The 19268-nt window shown below is 37.7% G+C and overlaps 1 protein-coding gene across 4 annotated transcripts in view; it reads right to left on the minus strand.

Annotated features, from left to right (window-relative positions):
- Positions 1-19268, minus strand: part of mon2 (MON2 homolog, regulator of endosome-to-Golgi trafficking) — a 174531-nt gene that overhangs the window by 96849 nt on the left and 58414 nt on the right. For all 4 annotated transcript variants that reach the window (XM_039760848.1, XM_039760846.1, XM_039760847.1 and 1 more), the window contains exons 2-3: positions 13890-13953; positions 1396-1523 (exon numbers count right to left, since the gene is read on the minus strand). In XM_039760848.1, coding sequence (XP_039616782.1) covers positions 1396-1523; positions 13890-13953 — 192 coding nt within the window. The remainder of the gene's footprint in view (positions 1-1395; positions 1524-13889; positions 13954-19268) is intronic.

The raw sequence follows: 19268 nt of genomic DNA on the forward strand, positions 1-19268 counted from the left end.
TTGACCAGAAAGCAGGAGACAGAGCTGGAGGTGGCAGAGTTAAAGATGCTAAGATTTGCATTGGATGTGACAAGGATGGATAGGATTAGAAATGAGTACATTAGAGGGTCAGCTCAAGTTGGACGGTTGGGAGCCAAAGTCAGAGAGGCGAGATTGCGTTGGTTAGGACATGTGCAGAGCAGAGATGCCGAGTATATTGGGAGAAGGATGCTAAGGATAGAGCTGCCAGGGAAGAGGAAAAGAGGAAGGCCTAAGCAAAGATTTATGGATGTGGTAAGAGAGGACATACAGATGATGGGTGTAACAGAATAAGATGCAGAGGACAGAAAGATATGGAAGAAGATGATCTACTGTGGCAACTCCTAACGGGAGTAGCCGAAAGAAGAAGAAGAAGAAGAAGAATGCGTACTGAACAATAAGAAATGAGATTCCACATCCATCCATCCATTTTCTAACCCGCTGAATCCGAAGAAGTAGAAAATAATAATTACACCTGACCAATTTGGGTTGGGTTCTGTTGGATTTGGATCATGTTGCCAAATGTTAAAGTGGATTATTCTTGGTAACTGAAAAGTGTTAATCTAATAGTCTACTATTAATAATTGTAGAGCTTTGTAAGCTTTAATAAGTGCTACAGTGGAAGCATAACTCCCAGGTTGTAATGCAAACCAAAGAAAATGTATTGTATGCAGACAGAGCAACAATTAAGTGTAGACAATTACTTTGCTCTGAGTTCACAAATGGTTTCCAGCCTACAATTTAGCACAAAATCGTTAATAATTTATTGTTTTGTGTCAGCAAATATCTATCACTTCAGTGTGCCACAACATTATAACAAAACAGAAAAGGCTTCTATCTTTATGAATATGACCTAATAAAGTATACCACTGACCAGCTAATGTGGCATGAAAGCAACAAGCTCAATGCTAGCAATAAACTGCCAGCATTTTCACCATTTGACTAAAACTGTTTTATTTACAACAAAAACCTTCATTTTCACTGTCAAAAATAAACCTCATTATGAACTACTAAGGGTTATGTAACACAAAGAACAAACTATAGTTAAACAATAGAACAATTTGTTCATAAACTATAAAGGGACACAATTTACTTTGCTCACCTCAGAAAAAGTACCCATCCATATACATTTTTGGTCATGTTTTGTCTGAACAGGAGACATTTTCTATAGCAGATTAAAGCTTATTTTTCACAATTACAGTAATTCTTTATTTGCTCAAAAATAATTTGTGAAATTGTAGGCAGTGCAGTGAAAAAAGTGCTTTAGAGTTTAAAAAAATGCCACAAACCACATACAATCATTAAATACATACAGATATAATATTTGACAATTCGTGATCCAACATCTTATTCTTGTTAATGTTTTTTTTCTTTTACCTCAGAAACAACTTCATGTGACATAAGCCTCTGAATAGCTGCTAGGCACAACTGAGTTATCTTCGGTTCCTTAGTTCCACAACCCATTAAAAAGGGTTGCACTACCTCAGAGCTGTTTTCTTTAAGAGCTGTAGGAACGAATTAAAAGAAAAAAGAGAAACAGCCTTAATCCAGTTTTCCTCATACAGATTACAGTAATGACCAAAGAATAAGTTCTGCTGTAACACTTGAATGCATCATTTTAAAAAACATCATTGTGATGAAGAACATATGAAACTTAATACAGTGGTTAAAAAAGGATGACAACAGTTTATATTTTTCCTGAATTTCTAGCATTAAATTGATAACAAGAATTACTTCACCTGTGTTTTATAACAGAACTTAGTTAAACAAAAGCTGTACTTTCTAGTGTCTTCTATACCTGTTAACCAATTGGGTAAGATTGCTTGGTGATATTTTGGCCCATTTATCTGTAAAGATCTGTCTAAACTCAATGATAGTAGTTGTGGGCTCTCTTGCATGAACTGTTCAGTTCAGGTGAATTTTAAAACATATGAACTGGGCTATTCCAAGATTTGTTTTGCTTTAGATTTAATTTTGAAAGCCTTTCTGAAAACATATTTTCACTTTATCACAAAGTAAAAATCAGCTCTGATAGGTATACAGCTCCATTACAGTACATAGTTGCACATGCATTACACATTCACAGTGAACCAATTCAGATTTAGGAATTAACCTAAAATGTACATCTTTGAGGTGAACAAGCCACAGTATCTGCAGGTTACCCAAATATACTTATGGAGAGTTTACAGAGTTTGCAAGTAAATGGAGTGGTGAGGAAACAGCATAAACCACTGATTAGATTAACTTTATTAATCTAACTTTAAAAATAAAAATACAGTGGTGCTTTGATGCAGTATTATAGAATTATTAAGATTTTATACTTATTAAAAAATAAATTGATGTAAAAAAGATTGTCAAATTTAGGATTAAATATTATTACCAATGAACAACTATGCAGTGTTACTGTGGAGAGGTTGAAGCAGATTTCACTGCCTTTATGAAAGATTGTCAAGTGTTGCAGAAATTATCGTTAAAAAAAAAAAAAAACACAATCAACCTATCATAACAATTTGTACTTCAAGATAAAAAAATGATCATGCACTAGTAATGACAGTTTAGTCATAAGATATGGTACTGCATTACAGTTATTGTAACAGTTTTGAATTCAAGACCCATCTCTCCTGCTGGTTTATTAGTCAACAGTCCTGTCCTCAATTTAAAAGCTCAATTCTGTCCAAAAATGCTTCCTTTCTGTGCATTATTTTCATTTTCCGAAAGAATTTATTCAATAATGTTTAACCATGAAAGGCACATATCTCTCTATTATAAAAAAAAATCTTGGAAGGGAGACTTGGGAGATTAACCGTGATCTTCTCAGAAGATAATCTGATGTCCCGCGAGACACACTTTAGCGTCACGCGAGACAAGGTAGTGAGACAACATTTAAAACAAGTTCATGGACATCTAACCTAGCAGTTGTTAGAATGCTTTTGGCAGACACACTTCATGAGCTCCGGGCTCTTAAAACAATGACAAGCAGAATACGCAGCTTGCCAGCAGATGATCCAACTGCTTCTCCTTAGTGTGCGTTCCCCACCCCCCGCCACCCCAATCACAACGAGATCGGCAGAGACGCGAAGTGGCAAAAGGACAGCTGCTGTACAGGCTTTTAAATGATCGACGCACAGTGCAACAAGAAGAACATGCAGCTCGCCAGCACCAGCAAGCCAGCTGATGATCTGACCACTTCTCCGTAGCATGCATTCAGCAACCATCCCCCCCACCACACCAAACATGAGCAGCGTTATACATCCTGCGAGAATGAGATTTAACCACGCCCATTGCCGGAAATAAAGGACAAGTATTGTTTTTACAAAAGTTTTAAAGTAAAAGTGAAAATAATGCATATTATTAATTAATATTAATGCACATTATATTATTTTTAACAATTCCCATGAAAACAACAATCTCTTAAAATTGTATATCCGGCAAACCAAACCCAGGGGTGGGTGAGCGAAGTGAGCAGGGGGCAGAGCCCACTATTTTTTTTATATAATAGAATGACTTTACTGTGTAAATGGATTATGCAACAAGTAACATAAAATTTTTTCATAGGCGTTTTCACATTATTTGCTGTTGTCCAGTTTTGGTCACCATAGACTCTAATACCATCAGGAATGTTAATTCCATTATTCAAGAAAACATGAGATTATACTTTTTCTTGACCATCACTACAAACCACATGGGGAAAATAATATATTTAGTATATTCAACCCAAAAAATATACTTTTCTATGCTATTTGGTATCAAATATTTCACTGATATTGAATTAACAAGTGTATAATAATAACATGGATAATCGGGAGCAGGAAGTGCTTTGCTCCAATAAGTAGGATGGGGAAATAAACAAATGATACAGAAGGTCAAAATATGTGTGATGTAGAAGAGATAAGCGAAATGTTTGTCCTTTCTTCACTATGAAAAGTCCTTCAGACTCAATCTTTGATAAATAACACCCTTCCCCACTTATCCATATGTTTCAGCTTATCTGCTTATTATTATCCAAGTTTTTTTTTTTTAACATAGCAAGCATGATGTTATCTTCTTTCAATGATGAAATGGATCTGTAGTAAAGCACTAATTCCTAAACGTTGGTTCAGATTTAACGAATATTTTTTTCACATAAGTATTACCCTTTGTCCTCAATTAGCATGACACCAAAATAGAATGCAGTACAGAGGTGTACATAGCAGTGCCACAACACACAGCAGAATCAGATACACTAAAAGGGAACTTGTTATATACTTTCAAGTATACTGTTGGATTAATTCACACAATTTCCATCATTTCTAATGTAAATCAGCTGTATTTTTTCCCCTTTTTTTTTTTTTTTTATTTATTTATTAATTTTATTACAATCAATACATAGCAATCAAGTTTTTACAAAAAAAAGAATTATGCTAAGAACAGATCGATCCCCACCCTTGAGAGAGAGAGCAAGCCAAACGGTGTAAAATTTAAGGCTTTTAAAAATACCTAAATCAACAAATTCTCTGTGCTTTATAAAATCATTTCAAAATATTACTGATTAGATCCTGCCATGTTTTGAAAAAAGTCTGCACAGATCCTCTAACTGAGTATTTGATTTTTTCCAATTTTAAATAATATAACACATCAGTTTCCCACTGACTTAAAAGAGGAGAGTTTGGGTTCTTCCAGTTTATCAGAATAAGTCTGCGTGCCAACAGTGTAGTGAATGCAATCACAATTTGTTTGTCTTTCTCCACTTTAAGACCCTCTGGAAGAACCCCAAACACAGCTGTTAATGGGTTAGGAGGGATTGTGAGTCCAAGACTGTCTGAGAGGTAATTAAAAATTTTGTCCAGAATAATGTTAATTTGGTGCAGGCCCAGAACATGTGACCCAGTGAGGCTGGGGCTTTTGCAACGCTCGCAGGTTGGATCATGCCCTGGAAACATTTTGAGAGTTTTAGTCGAGACAGATGTGCTCGATATATAATTTTGAGTTGTATAATTGTATGCTTTGCGCATATGGAGCTTGAGTGAATTCTCTGCATTGCTACTTTCCACTCCTTTTCTGATATATTAATTGAGAGGTCATTTTCCCAGTGTCCTCTTGGATCTTTGAAAGGAAGGGATTGTAAAAGGATTTTATATATTGTAGAGATGGAGTCTAACTCCTTGAAATTGAGCAATAATTTTTCCAGCGTGGATGAGGGTGCAAGATGAGGAAAATCTGGAAGGTTCTGTTTAACAAAGTTCCTGATTTGAAGATAGTGAAAGAAATTTGTAGCTGGAATGTTAAATTTGGAACGTAATTGTTCATAGGATGCAAAGACGTTGTCTATATAAAGGTCTCTAAGCAAGTTAATTCCAAATTTTTCCAGATATTAAAACTGCATATGTTTGTGAGGGTTGAAAGAGGTGGTTCTTTTGCAGGGTGCCACAGAAAGAAGCTTCTCCGCCTTAAAATGCTTTCTACATTGGTTCCAGATTCTAAGTGAGTGGAGCACAATTGGGTTATTAGTGTATTGCCGATAACGTGTGTTTATTGGAGCACAAAGCAAGGAATACAAAGAAGTACTGCAGGATTTTACTTCTATTGCGGTCCATGCCTGTGTATGTTCTTCTATTTGTGTCCAGGTTCTTATCGACTGTATATTTGCCGCCCAGTAATAAAACTGGAAGTTAGGTAGAGCCATGCCGCCTTCTGCCTTTTGTCTTTGTAGGGTCGCTCTTTTGATGCGTGGATGTTTAGAATTCCAAATAAATGAGGTTATTGTTGAATCTAATTGCTTAAAGAACGATTTATTAATGTATATTGGTATGTTTTGAAATAAAAAAAGGAGCTTAGGAAGAATATTCATCTTAACAGTGTTAATTCTTCCAGCTAGTGTGAGATGAAGGGTTGACCATCTATGCAAGTCTTGTTTAATTTTTTCCATACAGACACTTAAATTTTTTGATAAAGAGCTTTATGTTTACTTGTGATGTTTACCCCGAGGTATTTAAACTGTTCTGCAATGATAAAAGGAAGGGTGTCTAATCTAATATTATATGCTTGCGAATTCACCGGAAAGAGTACACTTTTATTCAGATTAATTCTGAGACCAGAGAGCTTTTGAAATTCTGTGAGTGCTGCTAAGACTGCAGGCACAGAATTTTCTGGGTCCGATATATACAGTACCATGTCATCTGCATATAATGAGATTTTCTGTTCCAGTCCTTCTCTGCTAATCCCCTTTATCTGATCAGTATTTCGACAATGTATTGCCAGTGGTTCAATGGCAATTGCAAACAGCAGTGGTGACAAAGGGCATCCTTGTCTTGTGCCACGTTCTAGTTTAAAGTAGTCTGAGCAAATGTTATTGATGCAAACTGAAGCTTCTGGGTTAGTATACAGTAATTTAATCCATGCACAAATGTTCGGGCCAAACCCAAACTTCTCCAAAATAGTAAAAAGGTATTTTTTCCCCTTTATTTAAAATTTTGTTATATTGGTGATTTATAACAACTAACAAGTGCAGATCAACAATTGCAATATGGGAGAGTCTACATGGGCAACACGATCAGCTATTTTAACTTTTACTTTTCCTAATTTGTATAAATCATTGGCATTTTACTTAATTGCTAACCACATGTCTACACAAATTAATTTTTGAACTATAAAATATTCTGTTAGGCTTACTAAGTGCTTTGCCATATAATATCTTTATAATGTGTGCACAAAACACAGTGAGATAGACTTTACAGTATATAGCAAGGTTTGTTAATAACAGTAATTGTTGCACAGCAACACCTCTTCACTGCACACTGTCATGAACTATTTTTTACAATAAGTTTTTCTCAAGGTTCTTGCAAAGTATATGTTCTTAGTTTAATGTACACATGTTAAACTATTACAATTTTTTTACAATGAATTGATGAAAGCTAGCATAAGGATTGTACTACTATTCAGAAGGAAGCATTTAAAGAAGCCTGTTAGCAGACTTGTTTAGAGCACTTACAGTTTAATATTTGGAGATATAGCACCTTGTAATATTATGCAGATCTTTGAATTTCCTCCAACTTTACTGAATAACAAATTATGTTTTGAAATTTTATTCTCTGTGATACTTTTTATTTCAAAGTATTACATTTTTTAAGATATTGTTTTATGTTAAAAAAAATTGCCATGAATCTCAAGAACAACTTTGAAAATGAAGAATAAGAACATTTCAATAATACACATAATTAAATTAGGAAAAACAGTATTAAAGTGTCCGGATGTTTCCATGAGCACCGTCAGATCAAACAATTCAGAACTGGAAGCAAAGTCAAACCATGCACAAGCAGCCTAGTAAAGGCAATCCTTGAAACACTTGACGTAGACAGATGTACGATTTGTTACAGATACCACAGAAAGATCAACAATCTCTTTCAAGGAGCTACAGAGTTCAGTAGCTGAGACTGGAGTAAAGGTGCACCACTCAACTATCTCAAGGACTCTGCATAACCCTGGTTGGTATATACAGTGCATCCGGAAAGTATTCACAGCGCATCACTTTTTCCACATTTTGTTATGTTACAGCCTTATTCCAAAATGGATTAAATTAATTTTTGTCCTCAGAATTCTACACACAACAACCCATAATGACAATAAATTGCAAATTTATTCAAAATAAAAAAAACTGAGAAATCACATGTACGTAAGTATTCACAGCCTTTGCTCAATACTTTGTCGATGCACCTTTGGCAGCAATTACAGCCTCAAGTCTTTTTGAATATGATGCCACAAGCTTGGCACACCTATCCTTGGCCAGTTTTGCCCATTCCTCTTTGCAGCACCTCTCAAGCTCCATCAGGTTGGATTGGAAGTGTCGGTGCACAGCCAGAGATGTTCAATCGGATTCAAGTCTGGGCTCTGGCATGGCCACTCAAGGACATTCACAGAGTTGTCCTGAAGCCACTCCTTTGATATCTTGGCTGTGTGCTTAGGGTTGTTGTTCTGCTGAAAGATGAACCGTCGCCCCAGTCTGAGGTCAAGAGCGCTCTGGAGCAGGTTTTCATCCAGAATAGCTCTGTACATTGCTGCAGTCATCTTCCCCTTTATCCTGACTAGTCTCCCAGTTCCTGCCGCTGAAAAACATCCCCACAGCACGATGCTGCCACCACCATGCTTCACTGTACAGATGGTATTGGTCTTGTGATGAACGGTGCCTGGTTTCCTCCAAACATGATGCGTGGCATTCACACCAAAGAGTTCAATCTTTGTCTCATCAGACCAGAGAATTTTGTTTCTCATGGTCTGAGAGTCCTTCAGGTGCCTTTTGGCAAACTCGAGGCGGGCTGCCATGTGCCTTTTACTATGGAGTGGCTTCCGTCTGGCCACTCTACCATACAGACCTGATTGGTAAATTGTTGCAAAGATGGTTGTCCTTCTGGAAGGTTCTCCTCTCTTCACAGAGGACCTCTGGAGCTCTGACAGAGTGACCATCGGGTTCTTGGTCACCTCCCTGACTAAGGCCCTTCTACCCCGATCGCTCAGTTTAGATAACGGGACAGTTCTAGGAAGAGTCCTGGTGGTTTCGAACTTCTTCCACTTACGGATGATGGAGGCCACTGTGCTCATTGGGACCTTCAAAGCCGCAGAAAATTTTCTGTAACCTTCCCCAGATTTGTGCCTCGAGACAATCCTGTCTTGGAGGTCTACAGAAATTCCTTTGACTTCATGCTTGGTTTGTGCTCTGACATGAACTGTCAACTGTGGGACCTTATATAGACAGGTGTGTGCCTTTCCAAATCACGTCCAATCAACTGAATTTAACACAGGTGGACTCCAAATAAGCTGCAGAAACATCTCAAGGATGATCAGGGGAAACAGGATGAACCTGAGCTCAATTTTGAGCTTCATGGCAAAGGCTGTGAATACTTATGTACATGTGCTTTCTTAGTTTTTCTATTTTTTAATAAATTTGCAAAAATCTCAAGTAACATTTTTCACGTTGTTATTATGGGGTGTTTGGGGGTGTTGTGTGTAGATTTCTGAAGAAAAAAATGAATTTAATCCATTTTGGAATAAGGCTGTAACATAACAAAATGTGGAAAAAGTGATGCGCTGTGAATACTTTCCGGATGCACTGTAGATGGGAGGAAATACTCAAAAAGGCTGCATAAAGACATGTCTAGTGTTTGCCAAAACTCATGACAGTGATCCATTTGTTATAAAGGTCTTTTTGGCCAAAGTTCAAAACTATATGTTGTGACCACCAGGGGGCGATGCAGCACCCCAAACCCCAAAAACAACCTCTCAGACACAAGTCCCGATATAAATAAGAGGTTTAATAATAATAATACCTTACAAAAAGGCTTCAAAAGTGGCATAAAGCAAAATACAATTATTCTTCTCTCTCTTTTCTTCACCTCCACACCTCCCAGGCAAGCTTTGTCCGTCCTCCACACTTGACTCCATCTTGACTGGATGAGGTCAAGTGGTCACTTTTATCTTGGACGTGGGAGTATCCTTTAATCTTTTAACATTTTATTATGCGGCAGTCTTTTGCTACAACTGTGTAAATTAATTTTTCCATACATCAAGCAACATTCAATATCCGAAAATGACAAAGCAAAAATAGGTATGTTGAAACCTTTTAAAATGTATTGAAAATAAAAAATTGAAACATCATATTGATTCAAATATTCAAACATATTGCTATAATACTTTAAATACGTCTCAGATGCATTCCATTCTATTGATCATCGTTGAGACCACCTGTGGTAAATTCAATTGGTTTGACATGATTTGGAAAGGCATTCACTTACCTGTACATATAATGGGAGATCTGAAAATTGAAAGTACACCTTATGAGAAGAATTTAGGAGTCACAGTGGACTCAACACTATGCACTGCACAACACAGAATAAGTTACCAAAGAGTGTAGTAGAGTTTACAGATTTTCAAAACAAGACACAATGTTATTTTGAAAGAATTAAGTGGATAGCACTGGCAAGCTTTGTTAGGCTGAATGGCCTATTCTCAATGATTGTTCTAATGTTCTAATGTCTCCCAGCTGACCATTTCAGTTCACAGCAAAATCTAAGCAATGTGGTCAAGGAATTGCCTACAGAAAGGATTGTGTTGAGGCACAAATCTGGGGGATGCTACTAAAAAAACTTTTGCAGCATTAAAGATTCCCAAGAGCACAGCTGACATCATAATTCTGGAACAATCAATCACTTTCCTAGAGCTGGCTTTCTGGCCAAACTGACAATCAGGGGAGAAAGACTTCGATGTTCTTTCTGGCTGAGCTCCAGAGAACCTATGTGAAGACAGGAGAATCTAAGAAAATAATAATCATCACTGCAAATACTCCATCAAACCTTTCCTCATTAAGAAACATTAAAGCTTGCTTTGAGTCTGCAAAAAGACACCTAAAGGAGTCTCAGACTATGAGAAACAAGATTCTCTGTCTGATAAAAGCAAGATTAAACTGTATGGTCTCAACTCTTAAGTGTCAAATCTGGATGAAATCAGGCACTGCTATTTGCCTGTGTTATACCATGTCAACAAAGAAACATATTCAGGGCTGCACCATGCTGTGGGCTTGTTTTACTTTGGAAGGAATTGCAAGACTCATCAGGGTTGTGGGAAAAAGAATGGATAAATCACCCCTGACCTCAAACTTGGCTTAAGGTTTACCTTCAAACAGGACATTAATACTAAGCACAAAGCAAAGATAACACAAGAGTGGCTTGTGGATATCTTCAAATGTCCTTGAGATGCCCATATAGAATCTAAACTTGAACCCCACAGAACATCTCTGGGAGACCTGAAAATAGATGTCCACCAAAGGTCCACTCAACCCAACAAAACTTGACAGGATCTGCAGAAAAGAAAGTAAAAAATTCCCCAAACTTAGGTATGCGAAGTTTGTCACATCATAATCAAGAAGACTCCAGACAGGAATCACTGAAAAAGGTGCTTCAAATAAGTAAAGAAAAAAGGGTCAGAATACTTGTGACTATGTGATTTTTCAGTTTTTAATTTCTAATAAATTTTCAAAAATATGTAAAATTTATTTTCTCTTTTTCATTCGGAGGTATTGAGTGGTTCTTAATATGGGAATCCATCCAACCATTATCCAACCCGCTATATCCTAACTACAGGGTCACAGGTGTCTGCAGGAGCCAATCCCAGCCCACACAGGGCGCAAGGCAGGAAACAAACCCTGGGCAGGGCGCCAGACCACTGTAGGGCGTGCGCACACACACACACACACATGCACCATCATACTAAACACATACTTGGGACAATTTAGGATCGCCAATGCACCTAACCTGCATGTCTTTGGACTGTGGAAGGAAACCGGAGAACCTGGAGGAAACCCACGAAGACGGGGAGAACATACAAACTCCATGCAGGGAGGACCCGGGAAGCGAACCCGAGTCTTCTAACTACCCACTGCGCCACCGTGCTGCCCTAATATGGGAATAATGAATCTAAATTATTTTAGCTTAAGTCTGCAACATAACATCTGAAAAAAGTAAAGGAGTCTCAGTACTTTTTGAATACAATGAACCTACATTGAAGTAAGATGGTTGTACCATTATGGACATTATAGAGAATAAAATTTTACAAGTTGTAATTTCTCGTTTCTATTATGTATTTTAGTTAGGGTTAGGAAATGATATTAAAAAAAACTAATCACATAAATGTATATAATTAATTGCGATTAACCGCATCAATCTTTAAAGCATGTGATTACAAAATTAATACATAAATCATGAAGTAAATACACAATCACAAAATTAATGTAGTATTAAAAAAAAGGAATTTAAAACAAAATTAATGGCATAGCCTTAAACTTAAACAATGACCTTAAACATGAACTTTTAAAAAATTTTATTTGAGCAGGTACAACCTGAATTTGAAAAGAAGGCAATAACAAAATGAGGCCAAAGTATTAATTCTCTGATTGGTATAGCATATGAGACACAGACATGTCAAAGTAAAAAAGCAATCAAAACAATTGTTGACTCTGATTGTACTGCTAAAGACATATAATTGAAAGAATATGCATCTCTTAAATGGGCATTAAAACTCCATAAATACTATCTTCACTTGATCATCACCATCAACAACTTGATAATTATACTCTATACAAGTATTTTTCAACTGGAGCACTGTGGAAGTAACAGTGTAGTGCCCCTGGGTCCTGACCCGAGAGAGACACGCTCCTCAGGTGGTCAAGAGCTATATGAGGAGGATGGGACAACCTGGAGAAGCCCACAAAAAAAAAGCAGCATTGTCATCACTGTTTTGCAGACATAGCACTTAGAGAGCACTTCAGCAACCAGGAGATGTGCCAGGGTCCATCTGCTTGGGTGCATGTTCATCAGCGACTGAGCCAAGGGACTGTTCGCATATGAGTTGCCTCTGACCAAGGGTCAGCAAGTGAGGCAGAGAGAGGATCGCCAGTATGAGCAGGCAAAGGGAAGAAGCAGCTGGGAAGTGTGTCCAAAGTGCACAAGTGCTATGTCTACAAATGGCAATGTCCGAGCTGCTTTTTTTTTGCTGCATTCTGATGAAAAGTCCAAGCTTGTTTTATTTTTTTTTTGTTTTACAGTAATTCATAAAGCATTTTTCAATTTCCCTCTTCAGTAATTTATCTAAACAAAGTTTCACAGCAAGATACCCTTTAGAGCCTTAAATGTGACTTTTTATACTATCTATGAAACATACAACTTATGTGCAACACAAAGTTTTTTTGTTTTTTTTTTTGTTTTGTTTTTAGATTTATTGCAAAACAGCTACAAATCCATTTGCAGTATGGTAGCTCAGGAAAGTAATGATTTGGACCTATGAAATACATTTGCTTTCTATTTTTATTTAGATTAAATTTATGTAGATATGGATTGAAAGACAAAATTTTCACTTACTTGCTTGGCTTTTCTCTACATTCATAATGGCTAACACGGTATAACACCCTAGTACCACTTACTACATATGAAATATTTCCAATAAATACCAAACAAAGACCTTGGAAAGCCTTATATTAAAAGATCTCACTTATCTAAATATGAATAATGTAAAGCTGACTTACTGACTGACTCACTCACTCACTCACTCATCAATAAAAACCCTATTTCCTATTTAACCCAAAAGCTAAAATTTGGCAGGATGATACATTTAGGGCAATTGGTATCCACTTAGAAAGGACATTTCAATATATTGGTATTTAAGGGTTATGAAAAAAACACAACAGCATGTTCAACAGTAAGCAACTCAAGTAAACTAATATTATTAGCCCGTGGCGAAAAAAAATACAAATATTGTATTAGTTACATAGACCTCATGATATATCCAACAAACCAACAGCACTATAACTATTTCACTTAGAACCATTGACTTAGAAAATTTCACAACTAGTTTTAACATGAAGTGGTCTTTTATCATATAAGAAAATACATATTCTAATATCTATGTGTCTGTTTCCTTTACCTTTTCCCCAACAGGAAATTGTATCCATTCCTCCATCCATCTATTTTCAAGCCTGTCATCCTTGTCCCATAGGATGCAAGGCATGAATCAACCCTGGACACACACCCTACTTTCACACCAGGCCATTTTAGAGTTGCCAATCACATGCATGCATTTAGATATCCATAGTTATCATAGCCTATTTTATAACACAATTATTGAAATTTAAAGCTGAATCTCAACACACAGCTAATAAATCAATGCAAGAACGCCACTTAATTTGATTTTATATACTTTGTTGTTCCCCAATGGGAAAAAATGCTGAACATATTTAAATTTTACTAAGTGTTCACTGCTGTTCACACATTTAAAATTCATCTCAACACTTACATACAGTCAAAGTTCAACTATAGCTTGACATTAAAATTGTATTGGTAATTTCTGGGTCTTACCCGCCAAGATGTCCGTGTGTCTTGATGCAATAGTTTTGATTTTCACTATGCCTGACTCTGCTGCCTATAATTAAGAAAACAGGGAAAACATTATATTCAAAGGTATTTAAAAATCATGATTTAAATTACATTTTCACAGACTACACTGTAAAATACAGTTGATAATGCATGTGTCAGGAAAAATATTCATAGTTGAGTCAAAACTATGACTCTACCTATTTCCAGTCTGATAATGTTTTGCATGTGATTTTCCTCCTCATTATAGTTTCATGGCCTTATTTTTTGCTTTGTGAACAATTCCTTCAATGTCTTTTTCAACGTAAACCAAAATAATTTAAGCAGAGTTTGAAGATGTGTAAATCAAAGATGCTTTTTCTCTTAAGTATTACTACTTATTATTTTTATTAATGTTTTAGACAACTGACAACAGTTAAGATACAATTAGTTACATTTACAGTATTTTGTTTTTTCCAGTTGGAGCATAGGCAGGTGAAGTGACTTTTAAGTGATATATACAGTGTATTAGAGTTACAGAGTACCTGTCAAATAATGCAAAGAGTACACAATACGTTTTTCACCCTATTTAGAAGCTGTGTTACTACACTATCAACGATAAGTATTCATATAGCAGTTCCCAGTAGAGATACAGCTATTAACCACTCCTTCACCTATAAAACAATAAATTTGCTCGATCTGAATCTCTCTGACAATTTCAGGATACTCTACAGTTGTGCTTGAAAGTTTGTGAACCCTTTAGAATTTTCTATATTTCTGCATAAATATGACCTAAAACATCATCAGATTTTCACTCACGTCCTAAAAGTAGACAAAGAGAAACCAGTTAAACAAATGAGACAAAAATATTATACTTGATCATTTATTTATTGGGGAAAATGATCGAATATTACATATTTGTGAGTGGCAAATGTATGTGAACCTTTGCTTTCAGTATCTGGTGTGACCCCCCCCTTTTGCAGCAATAACTGTACCTAAACAGGTTATTGCAACACAAACACTGACTTAAACAGTTTCATCGCGAAAAGATGCAGACAAAAGAAGAGATGTGGGCCACTTGGGTGCAGAAAAGAAGAGCTCCTCAGGAAGCAGCAAGCGCATCAACCTCTGAGCAAATGAATGCTAAACGTACAGAGACAGAGTATGAAAACTATGAATGCTCAAGTCAAATGTACTCACTGCACGTTATCGTTACTGCAAGTAGCAAAATAATTATACACTACATTACTATATCATTGTTTAAAGATAAAGAATGGTTTTCACAACATTTAAATGCCTCTATATACTTTATTTATGGATAATTGATTTTCTAATTATTGTTATAACTATTACTATAAATATTTCAGTAGCATACTTTGCCAGTATTTACTTTTATCTGTATAATTATGAGCATGAATAAATAAAACTAATCTATATTATAGTTTTTTTAAAGCACTAGTGTTGAGCGGTATATCAGGTCAGGTCAGGTTTGGGAGAATGCACCGGTAGAACACGTTGCTGCATCTATCACATGACGAAAAAGCTTGGGATGCTGTTTGTAACCCCCCCCACCAGGCAGACATGCAATCCAATCCCACACTCCAGAAATGACAATGCATCTGCCGCAGCCAGGTGTTATGTGGGCGTCTTCTCGGCTTGGTCCAGCTGCTCAGGTTCTCAGCAATGAGCCAAATCACCCTTGGGGAATTGTGCCACATTGCCGCAGTGCCGTAACTCATGCTCCCTCACAAAACAGGTAATGTGCCTCATTCTGTGCTCTATGAGCAATCACTCGTTCAACACAAAGTTAAATCAGCGGTACACAAGGATTCACCAAAGAGAAATCTCAGGTCACTGGATAGCATCTATGTCTCACAACCATATAGCAAAACAGGGAGCATTAGGACACTAAAGACCTGGGGCCTCATGTATAACGCCATGCGTAGAACTCGCAGTATAACATGGCGTAAGCACAAAAGCTGAAATGTGCTTACGCACAGAAAAATCCAGATGCAGGAATCTGTGCGTACTCCAACTTTCACGTTCTTCCGCTACATAAATCCCGATCAGCGTGAAAACTAACACTCGTGCACGCGCTTTATGTAACGCCCCAACTCCTCCTCCCACAGAATCCATTACATTCGTGATATTACAGCTCTGAATAACTAAAATACTATGTACACATGATATCATTTTCATGATGATAGGAGTTAAAAGCACGTTATTAAACATGTGTTTCACTTCGATGAAATAATTTATTGCAGCAGTACTCAGGGGCGGCTCTAGGCTTGTGGTGGCACTGGGCAGAGGAAGAATCGGTGGCTCCTTCGCTCGCCAATGTCAGTAAGGTAGCTTATGCACGGTGGATGGCCACGTCTGTTGCAGACACTGCATAGCCGCCTCGTGCTCATGACACAAGCATTTAACTTTTGCCGAAAATTGTCTCTGCGTTTTTAACTGTGTTGTTATTTTCTTTCTGTTTTATATTCAATATATATTGCGTAGCGCCACTGCAGTCAGTGCTTTTCTTTCCCCAAGTAACCGATCGCCACACAATCAGCTCTGTAATAGAAGTTAAGCCATCTGTAAGCTTAGCGTCGATTCTTCAAAACGTTTAAAGAACATTGAAATATCTTCGTAGTACATGTTTAATTATTCTATCCTTAATGACACTCCCAGTGAAGAATATAGATTATTTAAATGAAGTTAAAGTTTTATCTGTATAATTTAACAAACATATTTTGCTGCTTTTCACCTTAAAAATGATCTCGTCATCATATGTAAATACGCGCTTTATAAAGTGGCTCAGGTTGTGCAATATTATACAAAGTAACTATAGTGCAAGTTTACAGTGGGGTGACTGTACTTATAAGTACAAACAGTTCTACAAGGTGCAATTGATTGAGTGCATTTAAAGTCCTTGGGATGAAACTGTTTCTGAACCGCGAGGTCTGTACAGGAAAGGCTTTAAAACGTTTTGCAGTGGCTGAGACAGCGTGTCCTTGAAGTTGTATACCGATAATTCTCTTTCTGATCAGCTGCTGCTGTGATTCACACTCAGATACAGTGATATAAATACTCCGAGTCGTGCAGTGAGAGTAATATGGAAAAAGATGATCCGCCGTGGCAACTCCTAACGGGAGGAGCTGAAAGAAGAAGAAGAAAAATAAGAAGAGGAAGGTGCAGTGAGAGTAACAACGCTAAAGCAGTTATGGTATTTGGAATACTATGGCTGTACCCTGGACAATTATATTGTTACAAGTTAATTACAATCAGATGCATTACACTAATAAACAATATGCGTTTAGTTTTGGTGTATTTATAAAGCCGTGTCATGAAAATAATGAGTAATCACACAGGAACAGTAGCACTGCTTTGACACTGGGTGCCGCCAGTCTGCAAAACCGAGCGGAGAACTTGTGTACGACAAGGCATGAGGTACCGTGGAAAAGTGCGTGGCTTTACGCCAAGTGTAGGTTTTATACATCGCAATTTGAACGTGGAAAAGTTCTTACGCAACATTTCTGTGCGTACGCACCATTTATACATGAGGCCCTTGGACCTTTGTCTTTTTTCCAGAGATATCGGAAGCACCACACACCCATTTCCAGCGACATCATAATCTCCCATGCTCTCCCAGTTCGGCTACTGACTTCACACGAAGAGTCACCAGAGACATGAATGTTGCTGCCGATGTAAGTAAACCTCTCCACAAAGTCAGGATTGGTACTCCAGCCACCATAAAAACTTCACGCAGCTCCGAAACGGCAGACAAGTCTCTTTTGTGCACTCCGTAGGAGTAGCTCTGCTACAGCCTTCCACAGGAGGGCCACTCACATTATGAAAGGGGATGGATGAAAGCCCTCAGGAGCCTTATCCCTGGAAGAGTAGATACCACTGCAGAGCCAATGTGGTCAGACCTGTTGGGGATCTGAACTGGTGTGGTGCTGAGACGTTGTGCACTGCACGGCAGCACTCGGATCCCAATTTGAGGTGGCCCATCCAGGTAGGCTCATGGAATGTCTTGTCTCTCTGGCATGATGTTCTGCTGCCGGAGGAGCTTCGTAAACTACGCATTTCAGAGGTGGCACTCTCTGAGGTGCACAGACCTGGAAATAGCCGGATCTCTGTAGGTAGGTATACCTTTTATTGGTTTGGTCGCTCTGGTAGCTGTCATACTCGGGAAGTAGCTACTGCTGCTGCAGATTTGCTCCGTCTGATGGTGTCCAATATCACTCCTTTCAACAAGCATATTAGGAACTCAGATAAAGGCACTGTCTGCATACCTTATCTGCTGTCTCAGTGTATGCTACAACTGCAGTGAGTGATGTCTCAGTGAGGGAGACATTTCCTTTGCAATTGCACTCGGTGGTTGATGGGTGCCCGTGAGGTGACATTCCTCTCGTCATGGATGACTTCAATGCGACTACTGGCACTGACAGGTCTGGCTGTGAGAATTATGTCAGTCCCCATGGGTCTAGTGACGGTGATAAAAGTGGTTCCTTGACTTTGCAAAAGGTTAGGGGCTGCAGATCACTGGATCCTGGTTACAGCTCCCAGAGCCACATTGTTGGACTTCAATAATACTCCAATAATGGCGGTGCGGTGAATGAGGTCAATCACGTGGGCAGATGCTGGAGGCTCCTAAAATTACCAAACTAGGACATTTTTTGAGATTGTACTGTACCAGCATTATGCGAAATTCTGCACTCTTACTACATTGTTTACTATAATTGCTTTGCATTGTCTTTATTGAAAAGTAAGTTCTGTGTGTTCAACAAAAAAAGGCATGGTGATAATCTGCAAGGGGTGTATCGGGTTAGACACTTACAAAATACATGGTGTTCGCACACTGACTTTTGGCAGTGATCTAACTACATAGCAGTGTCACACCTGTGTCATTAGCAGTATTAAGTGCATCAAATCTTTCCAAGCATTTATCTCTTGCTCATCTTGATGTTTTCTAGATACTCAAAATTTGACAAATGTGAAATGGTACTTAGAGTAAAAACAAAAAAAAAGTTAAGATTAACATATTCCAATGGGTTAACAAATGCAGCATTCTGATACAGTACAAGTTCACAAAAAAAGTTTTCCCTCATTTGTGCGATGAAATAACACAAATACAAACTAGTTCAAAACTAATCATTGTAATAGGGGATGTTGGGCAGTAGTAGCAGGATTGGTGGGTCAGGAGCACACAGTGCTATGTAAGAGTGAGAAAAATGAAGACTAATGAATTTTGATGGGTTAACAAGCACTGTATTTTCAAACAGTCCAAGTTTATAAAGAAAGCCTTTCTGAGCTTGGCTGATGAACATGGGGGCGGGGGTAGAATGGGGGTCTGTGAGTTAGAAGCTTTCAGTGCCACACAAGATGTCTCAC

The sequence above is a fragment of the Polypterus senegalus genome, chromosome 8 (genome assembly GCF_016835505.1).
Source record: "Polypterus senegalus isolate Bchr_013 chromosome 8, ASM1683550v1, whole genome shotgun sequence".
Taxonomy (NCBI): domain Eukaryota; kingdom Metazoa; phylum Chordata; class Cladistia; order Polypteriformes; family Polypteridae; genus Polypterus; species Polypterus senegalus.